Below are 12,593 nucleotides of genomic sequence, written 5' to 3'. Positions count from 1 at the left end.
CTATTAGTACCGTATCAATAAAGACCAACTGAAGCATTAGCAGCATCATTGACTCCCTACCTCCCAAATAAAAGCACACTGGGTACTGTATGTATTGCACACTATAAATTAGGAACAAATTCAGTAATATATTTTGTCTGAACACATGGTGGAAAGTTCTTCTTATCCCTTCAATTTAATACATTTAAAAACTTTGTGTGCGATTTTAAAAGCTTTTAAACCAAATCACATTTTCAAAATGCATATAATTAAACATTTAACAAGCTGTCTTGGTAAACTAATAAAACAAAGCATTGTCCCTCTTTTATGCTGTATTATTATGGTAAGATGCTGATTGAATCATGCTGCATGAACATGGCAGGTTAAACGTTCTTCAGCTGGAGAGTATTTATCACAATTGAACATCTGTTCAGAGCAGCTTTCAAAATGTCTTCTATGATCTCAGTCTCTTATTGCACTGAAAATGTGTTTCCTTCTCTTTTCGTTTCATGTAGCCATCTGCAAAAAAACATTCAGGTTGAACAAGGATCGATAGCAAGAAATGATATTTACACTGACTATTTGAATGAATAGTATATAATATTTGAATATACTTTTACAAATTTGTCATACCACAGGACCATTTAAAGGGATAGTACAAAGCTGACTCAGGGCTTGGTTGTGTCTTTTAACACATGCATAAATATGGTTAGCAGATTCCAGATCAGATTCTCCTGTTAAATATAGGACTGGTTACTGGTGAGCTGCTATTTAAAGGGATAGTTCACCCAAAAATGAAAATAATATCATTAATTACTCACTCTCATGTCGTTCCAAACCCGTAAGAACTTTGTTCATCTTTGGAACACAAATCAAGAAGCAACACGACTGACCCATTTAAGACCCAGGTAGTAAGGACATTGTTAAATAGTAAAATCCATGTGACAGCAGTTGCACAAAGAAAACAAAAATAACTTCATTTAACAATTTCGTCTGTTTTTGTGCCAATCATCTGTCACATAGTTCCTGGGTTACATTATATATATATTTTTTTTTTAAGTTGAACGAAGGTCTTGCAGGTTTGGAATGACATAAGGGTGAGTAATTAATGACTGAATTTTTATTTTTGGGTGAACTATTCCTTTAAATCCAGTTATTAGACTTAATGAGCTACTGAAGAAAAATGGAGACCAGTCACAGGATCTTACATTTGATACTTGAATCTGAAATGTTTATTTTGATTTACCAGAAATATGATAAATAGCCACAACACACAAAAACTTAATTGATGAAAAGAGGTTTTCGGTACTAATAAATGACAGGTTTGAACAAAGTAGCTTCTTTTTCCCCATCCAATTACTAGGAAACTTTGATAATGGTGGACATTTAAGAAGTGAGAGACAAAAATGCTTACTAGTTGTGTGTGGAGTAGCTTGTTCTGTTGTATGTCTAGCAGATTTCTGTTGCCACTGAAAAAAAATTAAATAAAAAAAGCCAATTTTTCAGTATTTCAAGTATAATAGTTATTTAATCATAAATGTAAAAATAAATAAGAATTAAGGAAAAAAATATATAACACCATATATTGTAAGTTTATCATGATTTATGCTGCACTTACAATGAACTTCTGGACACCGTTGAGTTTGTCGAACCTGAGATAGGATATGTCATGTTTGACTTTGTTGCTGTCTAGGTCTGTGGTGTAGATCTGCTTTATTCCAGCACAGCTGATCAGAGGAACACACTCGTCACACGGGCATTTGTTCACAAACAGCATTGTGTTCTCCTCTTCTTTTATCTCTGTGCTCCTGCAGATCGGAGGGAAACAAAAGCAGAGCGCATGAGGCAGAATTAATCAATTCATTTGAACATTGAAATGGTCTGATATTCAGAATTCTTTACAAACATAGTCAGCACATATAAAATAGTGCATATCTCCAGTTTGAGCCAATGAAGAGCTGTTGTTGTTACCAGCTGTTCTTCTGACAGCTCTTTCCCATGAGTCTCACCTGAATGTGAGTGCGTTCTGCTCTGCATGGAGGATGTATCTGTACTTCCTGTTCCGTCTCTCCTCTTGTTTGTGATCCATCTGAGGATACTCTGCATACTGTGAGCCCACTGGATAGGCGTTGTATCCACAGCCTACTAGGTAAAGCCGACCTGTGCCATCACCTTGTGCCTAGAGGTAATTTAAGAGCGGAGTTCTCCAATTAACAAAGTTAGAAATTCAAAAATTTAAGTTTTAATTTGTGACCCTGGACCATGAAATTCAGATTCATCTGAAGGCTGAAGAATCAAATTTTCCATTGATGTATTTTTTTGTCAGAATAAGACAATATTATGACCGAGATGCAACCATTTGAAAATCTGGAATCTGGGTGCAAAAAATCTAAATATTGAGAAAATCGTTTTTAAATTTGTCCAAATAAAGTTCTTAGCGATGCATATTACTAATCAAAAATTAAGTTTTGATTTATTTACAGTAGGAAATCTACGAAATATCTTAATGGAACATGATCTTTACTTAATATCCTAATGATAAATTTATAATTGTGAAACAATGTATTTTTGGCTATTGCTACAAATATACCTGTACTTCTTAAGACTAGTTTTGTGGTCCAGGGTCACATATCAGCTTTTGGCTCACCTGTTTTCCCTCAGCCCAAATAACTGCACCAACTCCCACTTTAGGATCCTCTACAAAAAGAGACAAAACATGAAAACTGCATTTTGACCATCTTCCAGGCTTTCAGAGTTTTTAATGTTATACAGTAGGAGGCGCTATTATGAGTCTTCTGAAAAAGTACTGAACGTCTGGATCAAAACACGGCTAAGAAGCAGAAACAAGCGATCGGCAATGTAAGTATATGTATTTGTATATGTAAATTAACACGATCATCAAGCATTTAACATTATTCACCTTTTTTAAACGCGGAAGTAAGCCTTTGGGTGAGACTTTCAGGCTTTTTCAGGGAATAAAAACGTGCAGTATATGGTAACTGTGGACTACAAACCAGTGTGCTCGTAATTAAAATGATATGGTAAGACACACCAACTTATAATATCAAGCAGCAAAACTAGCTGTTTTGTACAGCTAAAAATAGCTGAATGCGGATGAGACAGAAAAACAGACTCATAAAATTTACAAATAGCTGCATTCACTCTTATGGGAAGAAAAGGGTGGATATAAATCAAAACTGCCTAACGTTACAGAATTAAATTAAATGCAAAGCTTCAGAAGTTTAAAGGAGTAGTTCACAAATTCACCCCCTTGTACTCACCCCCTTGTCATCCAAGATGACAAGGATTTCTTTCTTCAGTCGTAAAGAAATTGTTTTTTTGAGGAAAACATTTCAGGATTTCTCTCCATATAATGGACTTCTATGGTGCCCCCGAGTTTGAACTTCCAAAATGCAGTTTCAATGCAGCTTCAAAGGGCTCTAAATGATCCCAGCCGAGGAAAGAAGGGTCTTATCTAGCGAAAAAAAAAAAGGGTTATTTTCTAAAAACATTTACAATTTGTATACTTTTTATTTCTCTAAAAAGAGTACACACAGAGCTATACAAGACAAGCATTTGAGGTTATAAAGTATATAAATTGCCATTTTTGTTTTTGGAAAATATCGATCGTTTTGCTAGATAAGACTCTTCTTTCCTCGGCTGTGATCGTTTAGAGCCCTTTGAAGCTGCATTTTGGAAGTTCAAACTCGGGGGCACCATAGAAGTCCATTATATGGAGAGAAATCCTGAAATGTTTTCCTCAAAAAACATAATTTCCTTACAACTGAAGAAAGAAAGACATGAACATTTTGGCTGACAAGGGGGCGAGTACATTATCTGTAATTTTTTGTTCTGAAAGTGAACTCATCCTTTAATGGAAGCGATCTACTGCATCTTTATTTAGATCATCAATCTGAATCTGATCCAGATCTTTTACAAAAACGTGGTTTTCAAAGCTTTCTGTTCAAAATGTTGCTTTTTTAATTACACGTACCCAAATCTAGGTGTTGATTACAAAAAAGTAGAGAATATGCTAGTCTCTGAGAACCAAGTTTTGTTTACAGCGTTTGACTTATATCGAAATCCTTGTTCTGTACAAATTCATCAGTTTTGTTTTGCTCTCTCTGCGCTTCTGCGTTCCTACAGTACGAGTTAGCGGAAGCTAGAGATTATGTTTTATAAAGATTTAAATATGGATATTATTCTTAGACAAATGCATCGCATTGCTTCAGAAGGCCTTTATTAACCCTCCGGAGCCATGTGGAGTGCTTTTTATGATGGATGCAATTTATTTTGCTAGAAAATCTCAACAGCCATTCACTGCTATTATATAGCTTGGAATAGCCAGGGCATTTTTAAATATAACTCTTTGTATTTGTCTGAAAAAAGAACGTCATATATACAGGGTTTCTGCAGATATGAACAAGTGAAATTTAAGACTTTTTAAGACCTTTTTAATACCACCTTATATGAAATTTAAGACCTAAACCTGTAATGGAAATAGATATTATATTACATGCATATGTGATACTTAATGTGTTTAATGTAAAAAGTAAACAAAATTTCATGGCTGTCATAAATTAAATTTATTACTACGATATACAGTGAACTTTCCATATCAGCAGATACTATTCCACACAAAATATCCCCATAAAAGTACCACTAGAAATATCTGATGTAAAAAAAAAAAAATTCTGAAGCGATTTTTTTTTTTTACTTTTGAAATGTATGCGTACCTTTGAAATTTATTTTATGAATTTATCAATAAATTCTAAATGTCTGTTAGCAGTGAGATTACATAATTTACACTGCAAAATTAAAAGTGAGATTAATGTTTTAAATACATTTATTGATTTATAAATATATATATTAGAAATGTTATATAAATACTGCCATTCTGTCTGAAGACGCAGTAACTTCCACAGAGGGAGAAAAAAAATCTACAGTTGTTAGCAACTGGCCTTAGCCAAGCCCTATATTCAGTTTTTCCAAGCCCAGTATCGCTAAACTTGCACTTCCCCATAGCTAAAAAATTAAATCCATTTGACTTCTGCGGTACAATCCGAGAGAGACTCGCGCCAATAACAGAAAGCTGATTGGCTATTGCATGCTGGTCTCATTTGTAGTTTAAATTCAGCAAATTATATTTGGAATAGTGAAATAAAGAACTACAACACCACGGAAACAACAGAAAGAGAATTTAGATGAGCATTAGAGGTAGTGTTACATGGACATAGGAAAAATAAGACCTGTGTAAAATTATTTAAGACCTAGAACAGCGAATTTAAGACTTTTTAAGGCCTAAAATTTTGATTTTTAAATTTTAGACTTTTTAAGACTTTTTAAGACCCCGCGGAAACCCTGTATATACCTAGGACGGCTTGAGGGTGAGTCCCTCATGAGGTAATTTTCATTTTTGGTTGAACTCTCCCTTCAAAAATATTTACATCAACTGTCAACTGGTATCACTTCTGGGTTCTTGATTTGTGTATTTTTGATAACAACTAAACATTTTGATATCAATTAGTTAATCAAGTGAATAATAAGCAAATGTAACTGAACCAATTCACCTGTTCTGCACGACAATAATTGGGTCTGTATAAAACAGTGTCGCACCACGTCCTGAGGTAAAGCAGGAGAACCCATCCCTAAAGGCTCTCTCGTGAAGAAACCATAATCTTCTAGAACTGGAACACTTGCGACGGCGGATGACAGAATCCTAATGAGATTCCTCATATGTTGCCTTAAGTTAGTAAAATTTGTGTCCGAACAAAAGTTCTCCAGTCCCATCTTGTTGAGCACATATTTGTGCTGCTCCTTGTCATTTATAAAGAACTTCTCGGAGAAATCATCCAAGTTGTTCCACCATTCCCTTCTAAAAATATCCTTAACATCGATAGTTGGATTATCTGCAGCGATCTTCAAAAGGAAGTCAGAGTTTTGAGATGTTTCATCCACAAACTGCTGCATGGTGCATTCCAGAGGCTGCAGGAGCACACAGATGTGGGGTCTGCTGTTGGATTTCAGTCTTTCTGCAGCTGTGGCATCCAAGATGGCTTCTTGGTGAACGGAGTCCATACGATCGTGTCTACCTGACAGCAAACTGATCTCAGCATCACCAGGCCAGTATGATATCCTGCTCACTCCAGCTAAACAAAAGAGATGAAAAGGAGAACACAGAACGTTACAACAAGGTAGGATAGATAGGCAGTCAAATATAAAATGTTAATGATCTTACCATTAATAAGCATCTTGAGGCAGGTCGAACAGGGTTTTCTAGAGAAGTAGAGATCACATCCTTTTAACCTGGGTCCGTGTTTGACCACAGCCACTTGTCCGGCATGTAACTGCGCACTGGAGCAATGCAGACCCAGAACCCTGCGCTCATGCACCACCACAAGACCACTGTCTCCAGCCTGGATGCAAATATACCTTTCGTTATCTACATATCTATCTAGCTAATGAGTCATAGGATGTAGCAGGGATTCCAGTTCATACACATAGTACACATTCATTAGCATCTCCTTTAGAGCACATGAGTCATTATACATACAAGAGGGACTGTGCCATGTGGGAAACAGGTTTCCGATAACAATGCTGCTGTAGATGCTTTTCAACCAGAAATGAATACTTATCAGACATTTCACACTGGTAGATGCCATTTGTAACATTATTCTTAATCATTTCTTGCTCGTCTGCATTTTAAATGGATTTAAATGTGAGCTTAATGTCTTTGAAACGCACAGGATCGCTTTAGAGGAAAAGAACATATTCCTACGTTATCATTTTCTCGTTGCTGTGGATCTTTCTTTGGGAAAAGTTCCATCCATAGACTCAACAATGTGAAGAGGTTGGCTTTGGACAGTCGAGGTCCATGACCTGAAACAAAAAAATAGGGTTCATGTGAACAGACTAGTTACAAAAAAAATAAACAACTACACTACCGGTCAAAAGTTTTTGAACAGTAAGAATTTTAATGCTTTTTAAATTAGTCTCTTCTGTTCACCAGGCCTGCATTTATTTAATCCAACGTACAGCAAAAACAGTAAAAGTCCAGTCACACGATCCTTCAGATACCATTTGAATATTCAGATTTTCTGCTTAAAAAACATTATGTCAAAAACAGCTGAGTAGAATTTTTTCAGGTTTCTTTGATGAATAGAAAGTTCAGAAGAACAGCGTTTATCTGAAATACAAATCTTTTGTAACATTAGAAATGTCTTTATCATTTTGATTAAAAAATGCAAGTATTCTGTAATTCCTTCAGATCTTACACAAAAATATGGTTTTTATAGCTTTTTGTTCAAAATGTTGCTTTTTTCATTAGTACACCTTTAAAAGTATATTTTAAAGTATATTTAAATAGAAAGCCGTTAACAATATTTAAAAATTGTGCTGTTTTTGCTGTGCTTTGGATCAAATAAATGCAGGCTTGGTGAGCAAAAACGGACTTCAATTTCAAAACTACAAATATAATATCTTACAATGTGTACGTGTGGCGTTGGCATTGAGTGAATTCTCACATTCATTTCTTTATTAATATCTTAACATATTATTAGGTTTTCTTAACCATTTGCACACACAAGCATTATCCGACTCTCCTCCTGACAACATACGGGGATTTCCAAGCCAGTCCATTTTTTTAGTCAATTTCTTGCATTTCCCTCCTTATGAACAGCACATTTTTCATACATGATAGAAGCTCCCTGTAGTTTCTCGTTTTGACCGATTTGAGCATCCATATTTTAAGATTAAGCATTAAGCATTTTAAGATTTGCTAGTGATTCCTACGCACGTCATGCGCAAACAACCTATTAGAATAGACTTCCTCTGATCCTATAGCTCCTAAAATGAAGTTACTGACAGACCTGAGAATATAATACATATAATGCATAACAACCTACTAGTAAACGATTTAACGACAAAACTGAAGAACGTCTTAGAAGAGCTAAAACGTCTTTAGAGACGGTTTTAGCAACACACTGTAAAGTTGAGCTATCCAGCAGGGTCTGGTTACCATAAGGAGACACTGCGAGGCTAATCTAACCTTGTACTTTGGCATCCGTCTGTACTCCGCTATCCCTCACATCGCGCACGTCCTCGCCGTTTGGAATTAATCCGTTCCCCTCGAAATCCTGGTGAGACCGCCGACTGTCCGATGCTGCCATTCAACCGCAATCAACATTGACCTGTCATTGACTAACCATAGACGGTGGGCCGAGGGTCCGTATCTGCTTTACTTTTCGAAATGGATGATCCCCATGGAGGGAGAACCTGGATTTGTAAAGTTGGGACAGTTGTTTTATTCTAAACGATATGAAAAGTGTTGCCACTCCCATTTATTGCACATTTTCCACGAAATCATAATTCGCGACCCGTAAATATGCAGGCAAACGCGGTTGCCTACTATATCAGTTGAGCCAATAGCGCGGCAAGATATTGACACGGGATTATTATTAACCAATCAGATGTAGTTTATTTCGAACAGCTGTTACACGAATGATTTAGCTATCAGGCAGCAGCAGCAGTGCATTGATCATCGTCAAGGACATTCTTTGTGTGATTGGAAGTATTCATTTAATTAGAATATTTTATCTATATAAAATGTTTGTTTTGTACACTGTGTTGTTCAAACGTGTGTAAGCGTCTCGTTAGTGTCGTTTTAGTAGGGTAACGTTTCAGTTGGCGAACTAGTAGTAGCCATAGCCGTTGTAGAATATCGTATTTAATATCTATTTAATATTTACTATCATATTTTCGGGCTAGGCCTTTTCAAGCCAATGTAAAAGTTTGCCAACAAATTTTGTGTAGTTTTTTGTACTAATCTTATATTGTTACTGCAACTACACTGCACATATCTGTATATGTTGTTCATACTGTATATCTATTTTGCTTTTATATATAATATATTTAATTTATATTATTGTAAACCATACTATCTTAACTGTATACTACTGTCCATACTGCACTGTACAGTACAGGTCAAAAGTTTGGAAACATTACTATTTTTAATGTTTTTGAAAGAAGTCTCTTCTGCTCATCAAGCCTGCATATATTTGATCAAAAATACAGAAAAAACAGTAATAGTGTGAAATATTATTAGAATAGTTTTCTATTTGAATATACTTTAAAAAGTTATTTCTGTGATGCAAAGCTGAATTTTCAGCATCATTACTCCAGTCTTCAGTGTCACATGTGACATCCAGTCTATCACATGATCCTTTACAAAACATTATAATATTCTGATATATTATGAGTGTTGGAAACAGTTCTGCTGCCTTATATATTTGATGAATAAAAGGTTAAAAAGAACTGCATTTATTCAAAATAATAAATAAAAAAATTCTAATAATATAAATCTTTAGTATCACTTTTTATCAATTGAACACATCCTTGCTGAATAAAAGTATTGATTTTATAGCAGCAGAACTGTTCCCAACTTTGATAATGAATCATATTAGAATGATTTCTAAATCATCATGTGATAATGATCCTAAAAATTCAGCTTTAAATCACAGAAATAATTTTAAGTATAATAAATTGAAAATCAATCATTTTAAATTGTAATATTAATAATATATAACAATGTTACATTTTTTCTGTATTTTTTTTTTACAAATAAATGCAGGCTTGATGAGCAGAAGAAACTTCTTTCAAAAACATTAAAAATAGTTATGTTTCCAAACTTTAGACCTGTACTGTATGTCTAATACTGCACCGCCTGTCTATACAATATAATACCAACCTTCCTTTGCAGTTTCTCCAACTAATACTGCCTTCTCTCTTCTCCTTTGTGCTCGTTTTATCTTCGTGATATTTGTGAAATGGCTGTAGCACTCCCTGTGGTAGCCAGTGTTAGCTGGTTTGACTAACTGGTTTGTAGGTTCATGGCTTTGTAACTTGTATGCCTGTACTGCCTCTTCTGCAATGATACCTTCTCTGCCCTCAAGGTCTTTCCACAGAAACACTGATTTAATACATTTCTCCCAACTTATGTCTGTGAAGGGAATGGTGGGTCCACCACTTCCCTCAAATATATGCATACAGCACTTCATGTTTTGCCATTTCTTCCAAGTAAACATGGGCGGGAAAAAGAGTATTGTCTGTCTCGTTTCCAAGCAATACCATTGTCAAATGTGTTAAATCAGAAGGATGTATTTATTAAAGATTACAAAGAAATGACAGGACCTCGTATGACAAAAGGTGATTACATAAAATAAAAACAGTACAAATGGATAACGTTACCTCTACGTACTCATTTTGTGTCAAACTGAATATGTAGCAAAATTAGGTAAAATATTTCTCATCTTAAATAACACAATCTTAAATCCTGGGCGCGAAGCGCGCCAGTGTGTTCAGAAACGCGTCACCAACACAGACACTTTCCATGCACGCTATTGGATGAAGGCATCAAATACGTCATGCAGGTCGGACCCCGCACGTAGTTGCTTGCTCTATTCGCCGGGAAAATAACCTGGAGAAAGTTATCGATATTATAGTAATGGACAAAGTGTGTGAGTGGCAACAATTTTTATTTACTTTGTTGAAAAGCGTAGCGGTTACATATAAAAAACTGGGTTATCCCTCACCACAGATCGTTTGAAAACACGAAATCTCCACTCGGCCCACCGTCTACCAGTCCTAAACAACAACAGCTCGTCCGCCTTCATGCTATCCTCTTCCTATTTGCGGTGACGTCACAGGGGGCGGGTGTCTATTCCTAAAGACTCGCCTGTTTCGACTCCCTAGAAATCTGCAGCTTTACAATATATAGAGCAAAAGTATGCAGAGACGAGAGACCAAAACACCACACCCGTAAACTGCGTTGGATGATGGACATAAAATTTCACTTCTCAAGCAGCTTGCAATCATCTTGAAGATAGGCCTACTGGAACATGGATGCAGGGATTTGCTGTCATTCAGTCACAGGAGCATCAGTGATGTTGGGTGAGGATGGGGTTTGACTCACAACAGGGTTCAGTGAGGTTCAGATTTGGGCAGGCCAGTCAAATTCCTCCTCAACAGACTCACTAATCTATTGACCGATGACATAGCAGTGGCACATTTAGTCACCGTACAATCCATTATTGTTAAAAATATTTGTCTTTAAAGATTGCATCAACGTTTGTTCTTAGACACTGGCTAATGGGTGAATCTGAAATAGCCAAACCTGTAAATCAGGTGGGTGTGTCTGCGTCATTTCTGGACATTTACTCATTTCATAGAATGGTTTTACAATCACAACGGTCTTCTTTACTTGAAACAATGATTTAACAATTCCGACAATTGACAATAGTTTCATTTAATAAGAAATTAAACTACAGGATGTCTTTCAGAACAAATGTACAGATAATGTACTCAGCCCCTTGTCATCCAAGATGTTCATGTCTTTCTTTCGTCAGTTGTAAAGAAATGATGTTTTTTGAGGAAAACATTTCAGGATTTCTCTCCATATAGTGGACTTCTATGGTGCCCCCGAGTTTGAACTTCCAAAATGCAGTTTCAATGCAGCTTCAAAGGGCTCTAAATGATCCCAGCCGAGGAAGAAGGGTTATTTTCTAAGAACCTTTACAATTTATATACTTTTTAATCTCTACACAGAGTATGAGCATTTGAGGTTAAACAGTATATAAATTGTAATTTCTTTTAGAAAATAACCAATTGTTTTGCTAGACAAGACCCTTCTTTCCTCGTCTGTGATCGTTTGACTCATCTGAGTCATATGAAGCTGCATTTTGGAAGTTCAAACTCGGGGGCACCATAAAAGTCCATTATATGGAGAGAAATCCTCAAAAAAACATGATTTCCTTACGACTGAAGAAAGAAAGATATGAACATCTTGGATGACAAGGGGGTGAGTACATTATCTGTACATTTTTGTTCTGAAAGTGAACTACTTTAAAGCAAGTTTACAACACCTGGCAAAAATAATGGAATCACTACACGTAGAACATGATCACCCACGTTTTTTTTACTCTATAACAAATAGACTAATCACAGATTTGACAAAACTATTTTTGTATAATTATTCAACACACTGGTTATGTGTAACATACCTCAAACAAAAGAAATTAAAATAGTTGAAGTAATGGAAAATAATTGTCCATTAAGAGTTTAATCTCATTTGTTTGAGGTATGTTTTTGCATGACCAGAATTTTAAATAAACAAAAATAGTTTCGAGTCATATCTGCGATTCGTATATTTGCTATGAAGTAAAAAAACAAAACAAAAAATAGGTGAACAACATTTAAGTGCGGTGATTCCATAATTTTGCCAGGGGTTGAATAATTTTGAACGTTTAGAGCCAATTTGATTTTTTTTTCATTATTCATCAATTTACGTTCTCAGAATTACTCAAATGTGTATTAATTAAATTTCTCCAATAGTGTACTGAAGCCTTTGTTGAATCATTTTCATAAAATGTATTTCTCTGCCAGCATATTGGCATACATTTTTAAAATGTGTAATGAAAACACCCAATGCAACTTATAAGAAAAGCTTTATTTATCTTTATAGTATCAGGTTTTATAACTTACAAGAGAAACTGTGGCACAATAATGCGCACAGATTAAGTTACAAAACTAATGCAAAAACTGTACAGTATGTACATGTG

General features: G+C 35.4%; 1 protein-coding gene across 1 annotated transcript; it reads right to left on the bottom strand.

Annotated features, from left to right (window-relative positions):
- Positions 1 to 358: 358 nt before the first annotated feature.
- On the bottom strand, positions 359 to 10,662 carry cdadc1 (cytidine and dCMP deaminase domain containing 1). The gene is made up of 10 exons (XM_073841888.1): positions 10,618 to 10,662; positions 8,027 to 8,185; positions 6,758 to 6,858; positions 6,218 to 6,395; positions 5,550 to 6,128; positions 2,627 to 2,676; positions 1,989 to 2,158; positions 1,598 to 1,787; positions 1,394 to 1,448; positions 359 to 498 (listed from the first exon to the last, which is right to left on the bottom strand). Exons 2-10 carry the CDS (start codon positions 8,145 to 8,147, stop codon positions 434 to 436), a joined length of 1,509 nt encoding a protein of 502 aa, XP_073697989.1. The 5' UTR covers positions 8,148 to 8,185; positions 10,618 to 10,662; the 3' UTR covers positions 359 to 433.
- Between the last annotated feature and the right edge of the window lie 1,931 nt (positions 10,663 to 12,593).

Source organism: Garra rufa, chromosome 6 (genome assembly GCF_049309525.1).
Source record: "Garra rufa chromosome 6, GarRuf1.0, whole genome shotgun sequence".
Taxonomy (NCBI): domain Eukaryota; kingdom Metazoa; phylum Chordata; class Actinopteri; order Cypriniformes; family Cyprinidae; genus Garra; species Garra rufa.
This window is presented reverse-complemented; position numbering and strand designations above follow the sequence as displayed.